Here is a 22,719-nt window from a genome sequence, read left to right on the forward strand (position 1 = left end):
GGATATTTGTATGCACATTTGAGTTTGAGAAACTCTGCTTTAGGAAGTATAGAGTATAAAGCAGACACCCTACAGGTAGGCAAGGACCAGGTCCCCAAGAGCCTTGCATGTCAAGCAGAAGGCACTGAAGCCTCAGCCAGGGAGGGGATCTAAGTGGGAAGCAATGCAATCCAACTGGCATTTTAAAAAGCAGACTGTAGCATGGAAAGGGGGCTCGTGGAGGGTGAGGGCAGTCTGACAGGCTGAGACACCAGGCAAACTGTAGGTGCAGTGCACCCAGAAACAAGAAGGACTGGGCCTGGAGTAAAAGCAGAGGGGATGGAAGAAGGACTGGGCTTGAGGATGCTCAAGGAAGTACACCTGGCAGAACTTGGTGACCCCTGGGTGTGAGGATAAGGAAAAAGGAGGAACTAAAGAGAAGCTGGAGTTCTGGCCCGGAAAACTAGGCCAGTGAAGGATGCCTTTGCCAAGGCTGAGAAAGCAAGAAGAGAGTGGGTCCCATTCCGTGAGTGTTGTCTCTGAGGGGCAGGCACACTGGCCAGAAGGAAACGCGAGGAAGCACCTAAGGATCCAGGTCTGTGGCTCAGCAGAGAGCTCCCGGCCGCCAGCAGGAATCCAAGGGCCTGGAGTGCAGGGGGGCTGAAAAGTGTCTTCCCAGAGAGAGTGTGTGGAGCAAGCAGATAAGATGTGGAGAAAGGACAGAAGGACAAGACAACCACAGAGAAACGATGTGAAAAGCAGGAGCTGCTCCAGGAGCCTAGGGAGACATTTGGAAATGAAGGAACAGATAATCACGTCAAATCCTACACAGGATACAATAAGGACTGAAACCCACCCCCCCCCCTTATACTGGAGGTAATGGTTTTCAACTGGATGGTTCGAATGATGGCATTTTAGAATTGGAACTGATTTTCTGCTGCACTCTTTCCCAAATTTCTCTGATGATAAGTATCAGCAGGGAGGTAATTGATTAAAATACACATTCCTGGTTCCCATTCCTGACCCAGAGCGTCAGAATCTCTCAGAATCTCCAATAAAGCCGCCTGCAAAACCACGTCTTTAACAAGCACTACAGGTGACTGTCATCACAGAGGTTTGGACACCCGTCTCAGAGCCTTGCTTCTAGAACTTTAAAGTTGATGAGCGATACCTGGGGACTTTGATAAGCTGCAGGTTCTGATTCGGTAGGTTTGGGTGGGCCGAGATTCTGCATTTCCAGAAGCTCCCAGGGAACATCCATGCTGGTGGTTGAAGGACCACCCTTGGAGGATCAAGGCTAGAGAAAACACCTGTCTCATTTTGCAGATGAGGAAACAGGTTTCAAGAAGGTAAGCAGTTGATCCAAGGTGACCCAGCTGGTTCGTGGCAGAGCTGAGAGATTTGTCACGCACGAGGGGGTCTCTCTGGATCGTGACTCCATCAGGTGCCCACACTCAGCCTCCAGCAAGGTTGGCAGATTAAGTGTGAGGTTAGCGAACAAATCATTAACTTCACTTGGACACCTCCCTCGTCCACCTGCTTCTTCCCCGCCTTGGTCCCTCTCCCTTTCCACAATCCCACCAGGATCTCTCGGCTTCTTTCTCTTTTCCCAAGCCTCCTCTCGGTAGCAGAAAGGCCAGATTAGGGCATGACCGCCACCTCCTCCTGCAGACAGCTGGAGGACTGGTGGGGGGAGAGTCTTACCTAGGTGAGACCCTGCCAGCCACCGTATGTTGCTGCCAGCACAGCTAATTAGACTGGCTGTGGGAGAGAAGGGACCCAGCGCTTCCACGCAGGAACGTGGTGGGGAAAGAACTTTCTTGTGTCTGGCAGGGACGCCAGAGACTATTGGCTGGAAGAGGGTGTGATGATGAGGCCATGTCCCTCAGTTAACTCTTCAGTGACTCAGAGATCCAAGACTGCTGCCCCTAGGACACCTGGACACACCAGCCCCGAAGAACACTTTTTGAGTTCTGATTCATTCACAGGCTTTTTTATGTCCTTTCCCACCGTGAGTGCTGCTTCCTGACTGCTCTTTTTCTTTTGTGCAGGTGACAGCAGCGAGCACCCCCTGTTCTGTGTTGAATATTCCCCTTACTGCTCCGTCTTTGCCTTCTCCCCCGTCCGGCAGCCCAATTCCAATTACTGCTGCCTCCTCCTGCCACTCGTGCCACCTGCCTCCCTGGCGGCCCAGGTCCCCTCCCCCCACCTCCCCCCGGGGCCCGTGCCCTCCTTCATGAGCCCGCCTTCCTGGTCCCCGGGGCCCGTGCCCGAGTCCCCGGCCACCCTGTGCTACTTCCCCGTCTCCTGCCCCACCCCGGCGGAGACCCCTGTGCTGTGCCTGCCGGGCCCCAGGAGGCCCAGTAAAATTTACCTGGTGTGGTAAGTCGCCCTTGGCCAGGCACACAGCACAGCGGCGTCGGGGAGAGGGGGACGCGAGGCTTCCAGAACGCAGGTGGAGGCGGGGGGGGGGGGGGGGGGGGGGGGGGGGGGGGGGGGAGCCGGAGGGCGAGGTCACCAACAACTCAGGGGCGGTGAGGTGTGCAGGGGAGCAGGAAGACGAGACAGCCACCGCCCCTTCTCCCCACCTCCTCGTGGCGCCGAGGAGTGAGCAACCAATAAAATCCCGTCATCTCGCGAGACTCCTCTGATTGCTTCACTCCCGCGTGGGGGCTCTTGCGTGGCGCCGGGGGCCACGTGACCGGGCGCGAGGCGACGCACCGCGCAGGTCCCGGAAGGGTGTCGCGGGGGGGGGGGGGTGGAGACAGGTGCTGGAACGGGAAACCCCTTCAGAACCGCGCTGAGAGGGGACAAATTAAAGGGCTCAGTCACTGTTTACATTCCCTTTCCTGCCTACTTATTAGGCACCACATTTCCCCAAATCAAAAATCCCACCTCCTGGGCTCCAAAATAAAACATATTTATGGTACATAATTAAGCTCTAATTAAGATCTGCCCAGGGTATGCGAGACGACGCACGTCTCCAGCACACCCGAAGCGGCGAATCGACGCGGCCCGTTGTTGGTGACTGTACGGCAAGCTGCCTATCCCACCGAGGAAGCCCCGGCTCTTGCGATTAAGCTGTAATTCTTCCCACCGTCTAAAGGAAGCGATTTTCAAAGAAGGCATCTCTTAGAATCTTGGCACCTCCTTGTCAAGAGGCGGGGAAATGGGGGGCGAGGGGAGAGAAGGTTTAGGAATTGTAATTTTCTCTGTTTCTTTTCGACTTTGTCTATCGAGAACCGTGTCTGTGTATGCAAGTGACGTCAAGACCTGACCGATGATCAGGCACATGGAAAGAACATAGACCATTAAGTGGACTTGGTTCTCAGTCAGCAGGGCCTTGTATAAATATAAGATGACTACCTTTCTCTTTCCTTTCCTGGTCAAATTAAGAACTATTCAGTCAACAATTACAGTGTCCCAGCATCATCAAGAGAACTAGGGCAGACACCTTTGATCTAAATAGCCATTGGGTTTCTTTGCTACTGGAGGCATCACCTTGTTCAGACACTAGAAGAAGCTACCGTGTAAAGCAAACCAAAATCTCCCCCAAATTCACTGACAGACTTCATGGTGTTAAGGAAATGAGACTCCTGAGCACAAATCTCTCCCTTTCTCTCAAAGGCAAAGGGTCTGTCCTACTCCCTGAAGAGTGTAAATGTATAAATATAACTTGGGTCTTACTGCAGGTTAATGTATGTCCCAGGCCATAGGGAGGACCATCCTGGAAAGGCCCCAGAGGTCTGAAGTTTGGTTCGATTTGGGTACGGGTAAGGTGATTAGGAACTGGAATCAGGGTCCATACAAGCTATGCAGCCTAGGTTGCCTCATTTGCGACTGCAATTTCAGGTCGTGAAAAAAGAATATTTTGTCAAGAGCTTGCTTTCCATAGAATCCAAAGGGTATCACAAGGAACAAGTCAACGGTGCAGTCCAATTGGATTACAATCTTTAAGGTCATGACCAAAATGTCTTATTCATCTTTGTGAACCCTCAAATTATTACATAGCAAAGGCACACAGGTATTTGTTGAATGGATTATAATAGGGAGTTGTTATTTGCCTTTTGGATTTTATAGAGGATTGAGGGAGGGAGTCAGCCAGAACAGCACAGCAATGAAGGCTGCTGAATAGATTATTCTCAGCCCATGAAACCTGCATAGCAAGTTTCTGGTCCAGTCCAGTTCTCTCACGGGAGTGACTTTCAGATTCCCAGTTAATAGTTGTGATAGTAGTAGTAAACTGTTTATGGTAGAAGCTGCAGCTACCATTTAGAGCAACTAATAAGCACCTGACACTGAGTGAGGCCGTTTACGTACGTTGTGAAACTTTGCAATAATTCGGCAAGGTAGGAATATTCCCATTTCACAGCTGCAGATACTGAGGTTCAAACTGCCCAAAGTCAGAGGCTCCTGCCCACACTACCAGCTTCACCACCAGACCTAGTAAAAACAATCTCTAGGTTTTCAGCTTTATGACTTTAATTTGCTGAAAACTCAGAGACGATATGGTAATTTTTGGAAAGCATTTAAAAGATCTGGTGCTTTGAAGAAAGCATTTTTTTTTTAACAAGAAGACAAAATAACCTGTTAAATTAAGTCATGTTGGATGTTTAGCATGAGAAAAAGTTTATTCTACTTTTGGAATCCCCTGTAGTAGCTGGGTAGCTGAATGCATCTTCGGAAGTCCTGCAAATCACACTAAGCAATATGACTATTTGTCCTACAGGAGACAAGGCAACATAAGGCTGGCTAAGAAAGGATCCTCATCCTTAAGGAGCTTACTGTCCAGTAGGAGAGAAAAGATGCATACCTCAGGCAATGTTAGAATATGCAAATGCTAAAGGTCCTAGGAATCCTGAAAGTTCTGGCCAAAGCAGAGTCAGAGCAGAGACAGGGGCCATAAAACTGGAAACAGACCTAGGAGGACCTGCTGGCTGGGACAGGCTAGGGAAGAAAGGTCCTTGGGGAGGAGGATCACACCCCTGGACTGTGTGAGGGTGTGGAGGGGGCTGGGGGCATGGGGCTTTGGGCATGTGAGGTTCTGCTGCCCGGAGTGTGAAGGAAATGTGAATATTCTAATGGGATCCCTGCTAGGAATCAAAGTGCAATCCTTGTGCCTAGGACCTTTGGGCCCGAGCCCCAAGCCTGCCCCTTCCCTGATCCTCCCTCTGTTGCTTCCTCAGTGAGAATTCTGTTGTCTCCTGCCCTGTCATCAGGTGAGGGGCAGGAGGGATTGCTGACTGCTGGTTGCTGGGAGGGATGAGGTCCTAGGTGACTAGGGAGAAACTCTTGGTGCTGAGAAGGTGCCTCCCTCACCTCCTCTGTGCTGGGTCCTATACCATAAAGCCCCTCCCACTCTCCTTGAGGTCAGGAAACTGTGTCTCCTCATCGCCCTACATCCTCTGAAGAATATGTCCTCATTTTCTGGAGAACTCCCTTCTCTCCTTCCTGGTCACCTCTCCAGGCTCCACCAACTCGCCCCACATGAGCCTCCACCACCGGCAGCCCCCTCTTTCTAGCACGTCCCCAGTAGAACATAGTCCCCTCTGTCTTGGGGGGCACAGAACCTAGTGCCTCCCCCTCCTGGGGCCCATCAGGAGAAGCAGGTAGTACCTAATCATTGTATTAAACTCGGCCTCATGAGCCGCCATGGAGAACTTTCATTCATTCCTGAATCTGGACGAAAACTATTCACACAATCACAACTTACACTCTGGAACATAAATCCAGTTGTCTTCACGGGCCAAGAATGGCTGCTCTCTCGCACACGACTCAAGGACCTTCCCAGTTTTACCCACGTTGCCTGCTGGCCATGGTTATTTGTGAAATATCTGAACTGTCCAAGAGGGGATGAGCTGGGCAAATTCTCTTGGAAGATTTAGTTCAGATATTCACAATTTAACTGCCTTTTAAACCCAAGAACTTGGGTTTAAAGAGGGGAGTGGAAAATACCGGAACTCTTGCCCCAAACTCCACAGGCGCTGACGCTTCATACACGCATGGAAGAAATGTGAGATTATTCAACCCAATTAGCGACCCAGTTCAAAATGGGAATTTAAAAAAAAATTCATTGGGAACTCAATCCATGTTAGCATTCCAGCTACCGTCTTCCTGTGAGTTTATCATCCTGGCACAGTGGTGGGTAGCACATAACCAAGAAAACAGGTATACTTGATAGCCCAGATGCCTGGAACCTTTCTGGAAGGCCATGTGAGCTACTAAGAAACCACCTGAGGATAGGCAGGAACAAAATAGGCTGTGATTCAACCTTGGAAGAGCAGTTGGGGAGAGGGCCTTTGTATGTCCCAACTGCAGGTTTTGACAGTGTTACCAATATGTCCATCCCAACATCTATGAACTGGAAGCTAGACACTTCTTAGCAAAAGGACACACCCCTTATAGACTCTGCATTGCAGGTGTCACACATGCTCATTCATGGTGATAACAACCTTGCAAAGTAGGTATTATTTTCATTTAACAGGTAGGGAAACTGAGGCTTCAAGAGGTGAAGTGATCTGCCCAAGCTCACACAGCTCTAAGGTCCCAGAACCAGGTTCCAGATCCACCTCTTCTCTGACCACCTGGGCCCAGTCTCTTAACTGCCTTCCCCACTGCTGGGCCCTTTGAGTATTCTTTATGCAGAAGGTGTTTCCCTGTAAAAAAAAAATAATAATAATTATTGAAAAGCTTTTGCACCTTTCAGCAGCCCAGGCACCACAGATTTTATCAAGGAAGAGGAGGCCAAACCTGGGGAGACTGACAGTCAGCCCAGAAACGCAGAGCCCAAGAGTGCCGGGGGACAGAAGCAGACTGAAGGCTCAGGCCCTCAGGGCACCAGGTAAGGACTCGTGGCTCATGCATCTTGGTCCTCGGAGAGAACTGACTTGCGCTGTTACCCGGTGAATTCTGTATGGTTTTTAGACACTTGTGCTTTTATGTGGAGGAGAGTGTACCTTAAAATGAAATGCTTAAAAGGTTTTGAAAACAAACCATTGGGGGGCGCCTGCGTGGCTCAGTTGGTTAAGCTACTGCCTTCGGCTCAGGTCATGATCCTGGAGTCCCAGGATCGAGTCCCGCATCGGGCTCCCTGCTCGGCGAGGAGCCTGCTTCTCCCTCTAACCCTCCCCCCTCTTATGTTCTCTCTCTCTCTCTCTCATTCTCGCTCTCTCAAATAAATAAATAAATCTTTAAAAAAAAAAAAAAACCATTGGATCTAGTTCCTTCTCTGAAAGAGGCTAGCAGGAAAAGGTAGGGCAGGCAGAGAGTTTTTTCTTTTTCCTCCCATTTATTCTATTAAGTGTGATTGTGCATGGTTTTGAGTGGAGGCCAGCAATTTGGCTTCTGGAGAGGGCATCTGGGTGGCAGGTGGTGGGATCAGGGTGGGGAACGAGGGGTGGAGAAGCAGTGTGCAACTCTGGGGATATCTCACCTGGCCCAGGAGGGGTGGGTGGATGGGTGTCTGTGGGTGGCAGACTGCTCACGTCCCACAGGGATCTTCTCGCCTCCAACCCAGGGTGTCAAGATCTCGGTGTGTAAGAAATAACATCAAAATAAATATATGCTTTATTTCCAAACACTGGTTTGGTGGATACCTCCTCTTTCAGTCCTGAGCATCCAAAGGCCCAAGCCATGCTGCTCCACTGACCACGTTACCCTCCCCTGTGGTGGCAGAAGGAATAGGACCCAAGGAGCCTCCATGGGACGCCAAAGAAAGTGACACTTGACAGCCAACCTTGCCATGGATCTAGTCTTCTCCTTGGAGAAACCACTGAGCATCCCACTTCCTCACCACCCAATGAATGATGTAGGCTTTATTTTAACATGTGATCTATGCTTCGGTGGACACCTGTAAATATAGAACATGGTAGTGGCTTGGATGGCTTGGATTAGAGGCAATGAGAGCATATGTGAATCTACAGCGATCAGATGTCACAGGCTTCTAGTGATCTAACGCCTCCTGTTGAGAAGGGCAGACCTCCCTTCTAATTCCTCCCAAGTCTTCTTTCTCCCAGCCTTGGAGCCTGGGCTGGTCATGTAGACATTCTGGGTTATGGTTCCCTTGTCTAAAAATCAAGATAATAAAATCTACCTCTCTGCATTGCTATAATAACTAAAGGAAATAATACATTGATGAGCACCTCGCTCTAGTGGGTACAAACTATTGTGAGTTTCTCTCCTGCCACCTCCCCAGTGGCCCTAGTAAGCCCCTGAATATTATCTGAAAGGTGAGGTTCCCCATGCCTGGAACGTTCCCGAACCCATGAGGCTCATATAATCCTCCGCCTGTTCCCAGAAGACATTTTCTGTTATCCTGACATTCACTGAGAATTTGTCCTAATTTTCTGGTATATACTCAGTTTTTTTCTTATATAAGGATAAGGACTCCTTGTCTTCCCCCAATTTTTTCCTCACTAGTCTCCAATTCTTTCTCTCACATTCTAAAGTGGTTTGCATAAATTAGAGTAGGAGCCAGATGCTTGAATTGTATCAGGGGGAGATTTGAAGCAAATGTGACAAAGAAGTAATATACAGAAAGCTCTTACAAATCAATAAGAAAAACACGAATACCTAATAGAAAAATGGGAAGAAGCATAGCAGGCAATTTCCCAGAAGAATGCAGGTAGCAAATAAACATTTGAAAAAAACAAAACAAAACAAGTTGAATCTAAGTAATACATGTAAATTTGCACGAGATCTATTTGGCCTCCCAAATTGGCTAAGGTTTTTAAAATAATACTCAATACTGGTAGTGAAATGAGTAGCATTTCCCGGGCACTGGTTGTGTCAGATTCTATGCCAAGCACTTGCTGGTGACACAGCTATGAGAGATGCCTTCATATCCTACCTGTAGGGTAATTTGGTACAAACTGGAATTTGGCAACGTGTGTGAAAAGTCTTTAGAAGGGTCATCTCTTTTGACGTAGCAATTCCATGCCCACGAATCTGTTCTAACGAGACACATAGTCAAAGATGTATGAGCAAGGACATTTATCATGGGGTAATTTGTGACAGCAAAAACCATGAAACAACTTACATACCCAGGAATAGGAGAAGAGTTAAATTATGATACATTTATGTAATGTACTTAATATCCTGCTCTTTTTCTTTTTTAAGATTTTATTTATTTTTATTTATTTATTTGACAGAGAGAGAGAGACAGCGAGACAGGGAACACAAGCAGGGGGAGTGGGAGAGGGAGAAGCAGGCTTCCCGCTGAGCAGGGAGCCCGATGCGGGGCTCGATCCCAGGACCCCGGGATCATGACCTGAGCCGAAGGCAGACGCTTAAGGACTGAGCTACCCAGGCGCCCCCTTAATATCCTGTTCTTAAAGAATAATCGAATTTATGGCAGGAGATCATGGTCACAATAAAAAGTTTAGGGAAAGAAAGCAGGACATAATGTTGTATGTACCCAAATATTCCAATTTTGGGTTTTTTTGAAAAAGTATGTCTAGAGAGCTCGGAGTTGTAAATTCAAATGCCTTCAGGGAACAGGCAGATATGGCAGGAGAAACACATATCCAAGGCTGTGGGGACTGAGGTAAACCAGAACATACAGCCTCCCCCTGCAGGTGGTTGCCTCAGAGTGCAAAGGCTGAGCCAAAGCACTACCGCAGGATGAAAATAGCCCGGGGGTCTTGAGTTGGCAACCCACCTCTGAATTCCAGAAAATAAGCAACAGCCATCTGAGTTTTGGATTTTTTCCTTCTTTTTCATCTTCTTCTGAAAGCTCCAAATTTTCTCCAAATGAATAGCGACTACTTGTATAACCAGAGGAAAATGTTAAAGGTCTATGGCTGTTGGAATGTAGGAAAACTACTGGTTGGTCAAGCACATGAAGAAGTCTAGGCCAAAGACATAGCCTGAGGGTAGATAGATGCTTTTTCTGGCTTCATCTTGTTGCCTCTATAACATTCGGTCACACCTAGTTGAATTCCCGGATGTGGGAGGCCCTCCCTTCTGAGCTGAAGTCCACACGGGGCCCAAGAGGCATTCGGCAGAATCTGTAGGGCCCGGTCTATGAACAGCACATCCCGGCATACCAAAGGGGGGGTTTAGTCCCAGCCCTAGAGCTATGAAATCTGCTCCCTCTCTGATAGACGTAAGAAATCGGGTTAAAATAGCATAAATATAGAATGGTGCAGTCTGCCACCTTTAGGGGAAACACGCCAGGAAGGCTGATTGAACCCTTAAAGAGGAAGGCAGTGGTGGTGACAAAGAAGAGTGAAGATGCACTCCCTGCGGTGCGCTGGGACCCACAGGAGCCGCCCCGCAGCGACACTGGCTTCTGAACGCCTGTGGTTCCTGTTGAGCGTCCAGTCCCGTGTTTCAGAAGCTGCCCTAGCTGCTGATTTTGTGTAGGTGTCTTGACACCCAAATTAAATTGGCTCAGGGCAGAGGGGCAGCGATGTCTTCAGGGACAGACCAGAACATTCAGGTTCCAGCGCTGGTTAGCTAATCTCCGAGGCCCTTCATCAAATTCAAAATGAAAAGTAATCAACCGGAGCCTGCATTTCCAAATCTCCTGTTATCGCTTCCCTCCGCCCCTCCCCCGCAAAAAAAAAAATTATCAAGAGAATTCAGTTGGTCACATAGAAGCATGTGTCCCTCAGAACGCGATCCAAACCAGCTCCACTCCTATACGCACACCGCCAGATGCTCAGAGCTTCCTGGAATTGCTGATACATCCCTTACTGGGGGTTCTAAATCCCACGAGGGGCCTGAGAGTAGAGCTTAACTGATTTCTGGAAGAGCTGATGAGTAAAAATGCGCACTGCGTAGTCGCTGAGTGTCCCATGCAGTTAACAATAAAAGAGGCTTACAGAGTATTAGGACGTTAGAAACTGGTGCTCCCCGCGAGGCCCTCCATTAAAGTGAGTCAGTATTGACTTGGCCCTTGGCTGGGCCAGATGCTCCGAGGATTTGCAAATCAAATCCTTGCCTGAGCTAGTACCCACATAGGCCTTCCCGAACCCTCGGAGTCCCGTGCCCTCTATGGGGTGAGTGTCTTCAGAAACTGAACAATAAGGACAGCAGCACCTCATTAGATCCTGCAGGACAGCACAAGGGGGACAGGGCAGGAACAAGAAAGGGAAATGGGATCAGAGAAGTACTTTCAGGGTCCTATCCACATTGCGAGGGTAAAAAAACCCCGAGCAGCACACACAACATCACAATGGATTAAACAGATTCTCATTTTCACGAGGAAATGGGAAGGCCAGCCAGTTTCTTAAGGGGACACAACCTGTAGCAGGCTTGAGTTCGAATGATCGCCCCATCACTTACTAGAAATACGATCTTGGGTAACTGATGGGACCTCCCTAAGCCTTGGTGCCCTCAGTTACAGTGTGGTGTGATCGTGGTACCTGTTTCCTAGGGTTGTGAGGCCCAACTGGGTGTACGTAATACCGTTAGTATGGTTCCTGGCCTGTTCAGTATAAGCCCTCAGTAAGTAGTGCTTATTTGTTATTTTTATAAGGTAAGTTTTGACCATGTGATTTCACCGCTAGAAATTCCTACCCATTTGGGCACTTTGCCTCCTCCTCTCTGTACATCTCTTCATACTTTAGAATCAGGAGGTAGGGGGGAAGAAGTCTATCATAGCCAGAGGTTACAGATCGACTGGGGGGCTAGTGACAAAGAGAAGGTAATGATCTCATGAGAGAGTTATAATTTTTATTGCACTAAGCAGTAAATGTAACCAAAATCATCAGGGTAACTGGACACCAGCTTCTAGAGCCTTTCCGCCGATCTGCCAAGGTAGATTATACTCTCCTTAAGATTTTGTAAAGCTGCGTGTGAAGCAGGAGTGTCATAAATGTATGCTGAATGAATCCAGATGAGGAGGCACTGCTGGTTTTTGTAGAGGTCTGGTTTTCCTTCTCCATAAATACTGGAACGAAAACCATCATTTGAGAGATTTACCCATTATCAGCCCTGGCTGACCTGGACTGGACAGTCTTCCCAAAGCTTCTGCAGAAAAGACTTGTATCCTCAGGGTCACCCCGTCTCCCCAGAACCAGCCTGAGCTCCACAAATGTACAAAAGGAGAATCCAAGAAGTAGTAAAATGAAACTAACTCTACTGTCCTCCTTTTGTACCTCCAGCCATTTTAACCATGCATATTTTCTTCTCTAGGCTTCTTTGTTGCCTTGAGGGACTCTCCCTCTTGGTGTTAGAAGTCTTTCATCCATGAGCACCTATAGGAGAATGATAAACTTGTCTTTTCTCCATGCAGATCCAGTAGTTCAACAAGAGGGCCCAATGTGTGCAAGTGACACTAAGCCGAAGAGGCCAACTCGAGAGAGAAGAAGCTTAGTTTCATCCTCACAGCTAATGACCATGACTGAGAATACCCCTGAGAGAGCCAAAAAAGGAGACCCAAGTGCTCTTTCCCAGAATGAGCCACATCCAGGCCTATGTCAGGCCTTCCAAGGAACAAACAGCCCTCAAGTGTTGAGTGAGTCCTTGGGGCCACCACTCCAAACCACCACCACGGGAGGACCAAGAAGGGCACCATTTAGGTTCAGAGACGAAGATTTTTATTCCATTTTGTCATTAAACCCTGGAGGAGAAGGTGATGACACTGAAGAAGAGACCCTAGTAGAGGAAGAAATTTTATTGGCTGGTATGCACCCGCCTCGTTCTCCTCCCAATCATAAGAGAAGTCGATTTCTTGGGATATCAGTCTCTCAGGCCAAAAATAAAAATTTTGAAGAAAATCCTGAAAATTGCAGAGCTAATTCTGTAAGAAGAAATGAGTCCAGTCATGGCTCGTTAAGAATAAGCAATACAATGGTGCCAGTGAGAGAGCCATCTCCTGTTGGGCCAAGGGTGTTTCAAGACCCCGAGCCACCTGACGGGGGGTCTCCTAAAGACAATGACAGTGGTAACAGTGAACATGAGGATGGCACCTTTCCTTCATGGGACACAAAATCCGACACTAGTCTAGATGGTGACCTCAATGCTGAAAATGGATTTAGAGATTGTACTTCAATGGAAGATAGGCCTGGTACCTGCGATTACGAAAGAGATTGGCACGCCTATTTAAACAGTTCTAGTAGTTCTCTTGACCATTTTCTTTCTAGTAGGCCAACGGCTCCAAGATCACCGGTGAATTCATCTTATAACACTTCTGGATCATTAATGCATTCTGCTATGAGAGAGGATATTCCAGTAGATTTGTCAATGTCGTCTACCTTCGTTCACAGTGCAGACTCAGAGGGAAACTCAAGGTTTAATGTTCGTCGACCACTGTCCCCCATTAGAAATAGGAATCCATATGTCAGTGCTGAAAACCATAGTTATTTTCCAGTAAACAGTGCACATAAATTTGATGTCAGGGGAGCAGAAGATGTTACTTTAACAAGCCCATCACAGGGGGCTCCATTATACACAGAAGACCTCTTACTCCATCCTCAAAGCAACTTGTCCTTGGTGGAGTCTTCCAGCTCCTCTCCATCAAGAATGAACTTACAAGGCCATTTGCATGTGCCTGGGTCCCTGCAAGAAAACATACCTTTTACTTTCTTTGCAGTTTCTGATTTCCCAAATCAAAATGATAATGGAAACAGACCGGCAGTCTCTGCTTTCCTGGATGAAAAGGAAGCCACTAAGATAAAGGCAGACCCCGAGAAACTCAAGAAATTACAAGAAAGGTGAGGAATTTTCATAATTAGATGTGTATACTTTTTTTATTCCATGCTTCCCAGGTAGAAATAAGCAGTATCTTCATTAGAGTGTCATGGGAATTTTATTTTATTTATTTATTTATTTATTTTTTAAGATTTATTTATTTATTTATTTGACAGAGTGAGAGAGCACAAGCAGGGGGAACAGTAGAGGGAGAGGGAGAAGCAGGCTCCCCACCAAGCAGGGAGCCCGATGTGGGGCTCGATCCCAGGACCCTGAGATCATGACCCGAGCCGAAGGCAGACGCTTAACCATCTGAGCCACCCAGGCGCCCCATGTCATGGGAATTTTAAATCATAGATAGGCCTTTCTTTGGCATTTTAATAATTGCTTATATCGAGGGAATTGTCTATTTTGTTGCTCTTAAGATATATGTATCTATGAGGAAAAGTTTGGTGTTCCAGTTCAGTCTCTTCAGTCTTCTCAAAGTGTTTTTTTCCTTGAATACCATAACTTTAAGGAAGGCAAGTTTGCTAGACATGAGGGGGTTTGGACTGCTACGTAGGGCTAGCTCTTCTTTTTTTTTTAAAGATTTTATTTATTTATTTGAGAGAGAGAGAATGAGAGACAGAGAGCACGGGAGGGAAGAGGGTCAGAAGGAGAAGCAGACCTCTCGCTGAACAGGGAGCCGGATGTGGGACTCGATCCCGGGACTCCAGGATCATGACCTAAGCCAAAGGTAGTCGCTTAACCAACTGAGCCACCCAGGCGCCCTAAAGGCATTTTCTTTTTTTTTTTATTCTTATGTTAATCCCCATACATTACATCATTAGTTTTAGATGTAGTGTTCCATGATTCATTGTTTGTGCATAACACCCAGTGCTCCATGCAGAACGTGCCCTCCTCAATACGCATCACCAGGCTAACCCATCCTCCCACCCCCCTCCCATCTAGAACCCTCAGTTTGTTTTTCAGAGTCCATCGTCTCTCATGGTTCGTCTACCCCTCTGATTTCCCCCGCTTCATTCTTCCCCTCCTGCTACCTTCTTCTTCTTTTTTTTTCTTAACATATATTGCATTATTTGTTTCAGAGGTACAGATCTGAGATTCAACAGTCTTGCACAATTCACAGGGGCTAGCTCTTCTTACCAGCAATTAAGAACCAGGATTTTTACGAAAAGGTTGCTATCTCCCCAGAGTGAACCACTCCTCACTTGAAGTTCACCAGCTCTCTCTCATGGAACTTTGTGCAAATCCAACCAACAGCTCTAGAATTTGAATCTTTCCAACCAAAAGGCCAGTCCCAACCAGTTACCATGGTTACCTGGGTTCTCTGCAGAGCAGTGCTGGGGTATCCACTGTTTCCATTTCCTGTGTGTTTCTCATGCATGGGAGAGAAATAAGATCTTTTGTGTGAATTGCCCTTTTCTTTGATCTTTACTGTCTTGTAAGATGATTGGGGATATTTCACAACTATGAAATTTGATACTTTTTAAAGCCATCATTAGACACCATGTCCGGATTCGACCGTTTCCTTTATGACAGGTGTTACCACACCCTAATGTTGGCTTACTGATCTGGAAATGGATTCTTTGAATGCAAGCCTCCTTTGTGTATGTTGGTACGGCTCATTTGGGCCATTAATTATCCAACTGGTATTCATTTGCGAGTGGGAAAATTCCATGGCAGTGAATGAGAGTGCAGGAGGATAAGACAGGACACAGGATGCACCCCGACTACTCCTCTAGGTCTTTTATCCAACTGCAGGAATGAGTAACTTTCCTGTTGGCGGGACCTTTTCTTTTCCATATTACACAAGCTACCAGCACACTGACCCATGGTTAAGGGCCAAAAGGCCTCACATGCACCCATCTACACCTACCAAGAAATACACCTTCAGACCCACTTGTCGGGAGTCTGGACTTTCCACCATCCCAAAGCGATGCCTTTGGGCTAAAAATGATTTCTTTTAAAAGTGCATCCACGTCTCGGTGTGGCAATGCATTAAACAGCTATGTTTTGTACTTTATCAGACACTCTCTTTTTTTCTGTATATAGTAAACCTTATGCTTTTCTTATTATCTTAAAAATGTTCATTTTAGGAAATAGGAAAAATATAAACTTCACCAGAAAAATCACCTGTAATCCTACAATCCAGAGATAAGCACTACAAAAAAACTTTGCTTCCCAGTCTTTTATCTTTGCATATAAATGTGATTTTTAGTACACATTGGCTCATATTTTATAATATGCCTCATTTTAATATTTCAAAGCCATTTCTCAATGCCACTTATACTCTTTAAAAATTTCCCCTTGGTTAGTTACTTTAATGCATACAAATAATTAGGGAATTTGAAATAAAACAAAACCCAAATATCCCTGTGCCTACTTTCCAGCTAATAGAACTTTACTGGAGCTCTTGAACCCCTCACCCACCCTATCTCATCTTCCTCCCTCATCTACGCCCTCCCAACCCCTTCTGCCCCCAGGAAACCATTCTTGCATTGCATTTATCATTGTTTTGCTTTCAATTTTTAAAAATGTTTTATTTAAGTAATCTCTACACCCAACATGGGGCTCGAACTCACAACCCCAAGATTAAGAGCCGCCTGCTCTTCCAACTGAGCCATCCAGGCGCCCCTCCTTTGCTTTTAATTTTGTTGTTGTTGGAAGTTTTTTGCTTTCTGGTTTTCCCATAGGAATAGGAATATATATATATATATATACACCTAAACAATATATTGTGCACATTTTTTAATTCTGTAGAAATGTTACCATTATTTCTAAACTCTGTAGAAATGGAATATCTATTCCTCTGTGACTTGCTTTTTCCCCTAGCATCGTTAGCGAGAGGCTAACCTTATTGATATTTTTGGCTTTACTTTGTTCACTTTCATGACTACATAGTAGTCCGTTATATGAATATACTACAATTTGGCCATTTTCCTGTTGATGGGCATGGGGTTCTCTACTGTTTTCTGCAGACAGGGCAGCATAAATGTTCTTGCAAATGTGTCCTGGTGCACATGGGAAGAGTTCTCTGGGATATTTATCTAGGGGTGGAATTGCTGAGCTAGAGATTAGTGCACCTTCCACCATGCTAAATAATGACCGTTTACTGTCTTACTAGGAATGTATACGGTTGTACATCCTTGCCAGCACTTACATTGATTGGCTTTTCTTTTCTTTTCTTTTTTTTTTTTTAAAGATTTTATTTATTTATTTGACAGCAAGAGAGGGAACACAAGCAGGGGGAGTGGGAGAGGGAGAAGCAGGCTTCCCGCCGAGCAGGGAGCCTGATGCGGGGCTCGATCCCAGGACTCTGGGATCATGACCTGAGCTGAAGGCAGACGCTTAACCGACTGAGCCACCCAGGCGCCCTACATTGATTGGCTTTTCAAAATGTTGCCTCTCTGATGGGAATAAAATGATAGGGTGGCTTTGATTTACATTTAATTTCATTGACTGTTAATGAGGCTAAGCATTTTATGTGCTCTTTTAAATGCCAAATGACCATTTGTGTTTCCTCTTCTGTAAAACACTTGTTTATATCTTGTGCCCATTTTTCCTTTAGAATATTTCTCTTTTACTTCAGGAGTCCCTTATACATTCTGGCCACTGATCTAATCCCTTAACAGTTATGTGTTGGGAATATCTTTTCCCAATTTGTAGTTTGTCTTTCCTCTTTCTTGATATCTTTTAATGAAAATAAATTCTTAATTTTAGGGGTGCCTAGGTGGCTCAGTCGTTGAGCGTCTGCCTTCGGCTTGGGTCATGATCCCAGGGTGCTGGGATCCAGCCCCGCATCGGGCTCCCTGCTCCGCGGGAAGCCTGCTTCTCCCTCTCCCACTCCCCCTGCTTGTGTTCCTGCTCTCGCTATGTCTCTCTCTGTCAAATAAATAAATATTTTTTAAAAATAAATTCTTAATATTAATGAAGTCACATGTATCTTCTTTATGGATTGTGATTTGTATCTTCTTTTCTTGATGAAGAAGTCCTTTTGTAACCTAGGGTCATTATGAGATGCTTCCTATTTTCTTCTAAAATCTCTATAGTTTTACTCTGCACACTTAGGACTTAATGTGAAATGGGTTTTGGACTTAAATGTGAAGTGAGGTTTAATATGCGGTGTGAGGTATGCTTGATGAACTCCCAACTATCGCAAGATCTTTCCCTGCTAAACTGAAGAGCCATGTCTGTCATATAACATAACTATAAATGTCTGAGTCTGTTTCAGAGCTGTCTATTCTGGCCTGGTTTTTTTTCCTAATCCAATACCACAGCATCTTAATGTCTGTAGCTTTTATAAGTTTCAGTAGCCGATGGCACAAAGCCTCCTTCCCCATTTTGTTCCTTAAGAGTCCTTGACTATATACATTTCAGAATCAGCTTGTTGGGATTTTCATTGAAACTGCATTGCATCTATAAATTATTTCTGGGGAGAACTGACATCTTGGAGATATTGAGTCTTTGAAAAATATGGTATATCTCTTCTTTTGTTTGTGCCCATCATGGAACACTATAATTCTCTTCCTTTTCATTGACTTCCCTTTCCTGGGGAGGAAGGTCTCTGAAGAAACTGAGCACATACGTCTCTCTCCAGAGCAATGCCCTTTCTTCCTTTTCTTTGATTTTAGTCTCTAGCCGGTTTCCTTTCCTTGCCCAGACAGTCCCCAGTCCATGAGGATCCTAAAGAATAGGTCTTAGGCTTCTTAGAGCCTCCCTACATGAACATCAACCGGCTAGTCTTCACTCATCATTTATTAGACACAAACATATTTGCTTCCATTTTCATAATTCCATTTGCATCAGATTCCAGCAGCTTACATTCTGGAACATTGGCATAATTTGTTGGCCAAGTGTTGTGCTATTGGTGAGTTCACGTCCAGGTTCATTGGTTCATCATCATCCCAACCAACATGTATTGAGTGAACTGTGTGTGCAAATACTTCACCAGACACCAGATGTACTTTATAGTCTGCAGAACAATTGCCCCGCCATCATGGCATCCAGTCTGCTCACGACCCTGTCAGCTACGTACTGGTGGTATTATCATCACATGGCTTTATGCATGAGGAAACAGAGACCTGAGAAGCCGAAATAACTTGTCCAGTGTCATCAAACTCACAAGTTTCAGAGGCAACCCTCAGACCCAGGCCCCCTGCCCCCAGATCCCCCACACTCACCAACACGGCATACCACTACCTTCCACAAGAGTGGGGCTCCCAGCCTTTTCCATGGTTTCCTCTAGATTTCTGGTGGCAGGGCTGGTTCTTGTGGTCGGCTCACATGTGTCAGGAACTGCCAAGGAGCTGGATACAAGGCTCCGTGCACTTACTATCAGTCACCTGGAAGAATTTTCAGTAGGGTCGGAAGGAGCCGTGGGGAAGCCCAGGCAGCCCTCCCCCTTTAACATCCTGGGAAGTGGTGTTAGTAGTTGTAGTTTGTAGAAACTGTGCAGACCCCTGGTCACCAGGGCTTGTTTTCCATTTAGTCTCCTGGAGGAGGACTCGGAGGAGGAGGAGGGAGATCTGTGTCGAATCTGTCAGATAGCCAGGGGTTCCCCAACCAACCCCCTCCTGGAGCCTTGCGGCTGTGTGGGAAGCCTGCGATTTGTTCATCAGGAGTGCCTGAAAAAGTGGCTGAAAGTGAAAATAACATCAGGTAGGTGGGGAAGGAAGAGCCGCAAGCGTGCCTCCCATATAATTAGTGAGATGCTGCAGTGTGGGACTCAGAGCCTTGAGGGCAGCTCCCTCTCCTCAGGGAGCAGTCGCCGGGAGAGCCGTGGCCCCCGAGCCCAGGGCTCTCGTTCACAGCCCCACGGACAGCAGCCAGACTAAATGCTGCCTTTAAATGATGGGAGGGACATGAATTTGTTTTTCCAAGTCCGAGAGAAGAATCCTGGAATCTGCTCTTGAATCCTACCCCGCCCAAGCCTGAGCAGAGATGCTAAGTTTCCCTCCCAGGAGGAAAGAAACTAAAATAGGTCCGTGGTTGAACCTCAGCAAACACACAGCAAGCCATGCCCGCTAATGGACACCTGGGAAAAATGGTTCTGCTTCCTTTTATCTGTGGGGGAAGGAGGGTGTCACCTAAGAAACCGAACAAAGCTGCAATTTTGCAGTAGGGGCAGGAAAAGAGCACTGATCTCATTTTCTAGAACCATATTAGATAAAGAGATCTCCATGTGCTGGCTTTGTCAGCTCTGTCTTTTGCAGATCTTATAACTGAGTGTGAAGTCCCTTCTCAACTCCCCGGGGAGGTTATAACCTAAATACAGCCACATGGGTAGGTCAGCTGGCGTTTTCTTGGCAGAGAACAGGGGATTTCTTTAAAACTTGATTTTGGGGAAAGAGGACAACTTGAATAAAAAGAACAGGGAAAAGCAATGCAAGAACTCAATGACAAATAGCCACTGTGTCCCTGAAAACCTTTTACCCCACAGCCAGGATCCTCTTTCTCTCCTCTTCCACGTTCTCCTCCTTGGTTATCCTTCTTCCAGGCGGGGGGGAGGGGGGGACACCTAAGAGCCTCATCCTGTCCCCACAGGGTGTGGCCACGCCCCCTCGAGAGAAAGAGGAATGGACAGTGGGACCATCAGACTAACTGTCTCCTCCCTGATCCCTTTTCCCTCCTGAGCATCTTCCCAAGCAGGAGAAACCTAGGCCCACCACCCAAGCTGCTTAAACACATCTCCCCATAGTGAGCTGGCTACTCAGTCCTTCAGACAGGGAGGAAACAAGGGGATCTCGGCTGCTAGTGACTGCTATGCAATGTCTTATCTTACTACAAATTTGGACCAATTAAACATTTAGCGCAGGAAAAAATCACTCATGAAATGTGTAACAGAAGCCCGCTAAATGCTTGTAAACGCCAATTTCAGTAGAAATCGGAAGACCCAAGGGACACTCAGAAGCCTCAAGTATTACAGAACGGTGTTAAAAAAGAAAAAAAAAATCAAGCAAACAAAATGCAGACATGGGATTATTGTTTATCCTTCTCTTTTGAAGTTCTCTATTATTTACTATTTATGTCCCCTTGAGGCAAAGTAGAACTGGGCTCTAAAACTGCACAAACCCTATCTTTACCAAATAAATGCAGATAACTAATCAGTCCTCTATTTTGCTAATGCATAAAATAAACACCGGCACATCATTGGCAAAAATGCAGCCACCCAGGCGAGGGGGAAAGACGTAGAGCACAATGTTTGCTTCGACACAGCATTCACACAGATGTGAACACAGCATGGTCAGCACAGATGCAGGTCCTGCAACTTCCAGTTTTGCTTTGGGGACTAGGATAAGCGGAGCAAGAGTGCTGATCTAGCATGCACGTTTAAAACAAAAACAAAAAAAGAAAGAAAGAAGGAAAGAAAGCCACTGCCACAAAGGAAAGCTTCTCAAGTTTCTTTTCCCAGATGAAGCTCAGCTTGGTCTCAGGTCCTGCTTGTGCTTAGTCCCCATACATGGCCCCCGGCCCCCTCACTTTCTCAGGTGGGACGTCACCTGGGTGAGGGTAAAGGCAGATTTTGGAACCACAGACTGAGAATAGCTTCTGCCATCAGTTTGGTCCCCATCTACTCATTTGCTTGGACCTATGTTTGGTCTGTCAGAAAAACAACAGTAACAACAACAACACCACCAGCCAATATTCACTCTTTTTGGCAAACACCTGTGTTACAGACTCTCAGCTTCTATGCAGCAATTCCAATTTTATGAACCAGTACATTTATATTTAAACAGAAAGCAAGACCTGTTATTTAAAAGTCACGGGAATTTCACTTATATGAAGCTTGCATAATAATGGAAACGATTATGAAGGAAATTTTCCAGCTCTCAAATTCAAGGCCCTTTTCTACAGAAGATGGCTGACTTTAAAAAAAAAAAAAAGGGTCACCGAAACTCAGAATTCATAATACACATGAGTTCACTCCCAAAATGTCAACACGAAGGGATACAGAGTGTCAACACATAAAGACCCAGGGTTATTTGTAACAAAGAATTCTTTAATTTAAGGAGCGGATCTAGGCGCTGTGAAGACCTGTGAGATGTGTAAGCAAGGCCTTCTAGTCGATCTGGATGATTTTAACGTGACCGACTTCTACCAGAAGCACCAGCAATCCCGGGTAAGAGACGCTCACACCACTCTGCCTCCGCAGCAAAGTCGGTTAGAAAGCACGGCGGGAAGAAAGGTTTCTCTGATAAGAGGACTGTAGAAGGCCGGTGCAAGGGATGAGGCTGGGAGCGTCCCCTAAACTCACTTCTCCAAGAAGGTGTGCTACTAAGTCAGACCATGCTAATGCATGGGGGGCGGGATTCAAAAGTTTTTGCCACCCACTCCCGCTATGGTCAGGGACAAAAGTAGGAAGCCACAGAAACTGACTGGACACAGAAATAGGAATAGTCTGGCAAGCTCCACACCCAAGTTTGCTGAAGTAATAGAAGTTTAATAGCAACAAGGCAAAAAAAAAAAAAAAAAAAAAAAAAATCAGGGTCTTGGAGGAAATGGTTCCCAAATTATATATCAAGTAACTCTAGGGTAATAAGAAACTGCTTGGGGCGCTTGGGTGGCTCAGTTTGTTAGGCGACTGCCTTCGGCTCAGGTCATCATCCTGGAGTCCCGGGATCGAGTCCTGCATCGGGCTCCCTGCTCAGCGGGGAGTCTGCTTCTCCCTCTGACCCTACCCCCTCTTATGTGCTCTCTCTCTCAAACAAATAAAAAAAAAATCTATAAAAAATAAAAGAAACTGCTTTACTCAAAGTTAATAAATAGGTTGTAAGCACCTAGTGTGTGCTTTTTAGTACCTGTGAATTAATTCTCCTGGAGCATTTGGATTGTAATTCTTTTTTTTTTTTTAAGACTTTATTTATTTATTTGAGAGAGAGAGAGCACAAGCAGACTCCCTGCTGAGCAGAGCCCAATGTGGGGCTCGATCCCAGGACCTTGGCATCACGACCTGAGCTGAAGGCAGATGCTTAACCGACAGAGCCACCCAGGTGCCCCTGGATTACAATTCTAATGCTGTGAAAAAGTTAGTTAACCCTAGGGGGACAGGTGATTCATGTTCAGGATAATAGTTAATTGTTCAGTTCTCGGGAAAACAAT

General features: G+C 46.3%; 2 protein-coding genes and 1 long non-coding RNA gene across 3 annotated transcripts in view; 2 read left to right on the plus strand and 1 right to left on the minus strand.

The window, feature by feature from the left end:
- The window catches only part of LOC115938130 (putative E3 ubiquitin-protein ligase MARCHF10), a 46,973-nt gene extending 44,526 nt beyond the window's left edge, over nucleotides 1–2,447 (plus strand). Inside the window, exon 5 of the mRNA XM_081804737.1 lies at nucleotides 2,031–2,447. Within this exon, the coding sequence (XP_081660863.1) occupies nucleotides 2,031–2,365 (335 nt within the window). The 3' untranslated portion in view covers nucleotides 2,366–2,447. The remainder of the gene's footprint in view (nucleotides 1–2,030) is intronic.
- Nucleotides 1–2,454, minus strand: part of LOC145717313 (uncharacterized) — a 10,655-nt gene extending 8,201 nt beyond the window's left edge. Inside the window, exon 1 of the long non-coding RNA XR_014140441.1 lies at nucleotides 2,354–2,454. This is a non-coding gene — a long non-coding RNA (uncharacterized LOC145717313). The remainder of the gene's footprint in view (nucleotides 1–2,353) is intronic.
- A 9,738-nt stretch (nucleotides 2,455–12,192) lies between these two features.
- Nucleotides 12,193–13,644, plus strand: MARCHF10 (putative E3 ubiquitin-protein ligase MARCHF10). Its single transcript, XM_006751039.3, has one exon. It carries the CDS (start codon nucleotides 12,193–12,195, stop codon nucleotides 13,642–13,644), a length of 1,452 nt encoding a protein of 483 aa, XP_006751102.2.
- The last annotated feature ends 9,075 nt before the right edge of the window (nucleotides 13,645–22,719 follow it).

The sequence above is a fragment of the Leptonychotes weddellii genome, chromosome 15 (assembly GCF_054177405.1).
Source record: "Leptonychotes weddellii isolate Sample4059 chromosome 15, ASM5417740v2, whole genome shotgun sequence".
In the NCBI taxonomy this organism is placed as follows: Eukaryota; Metazoa; Chordata; class Mammalia; order Carnivora; family Phocidae; genus Leptonychotes; species Leptonychotes weddellii.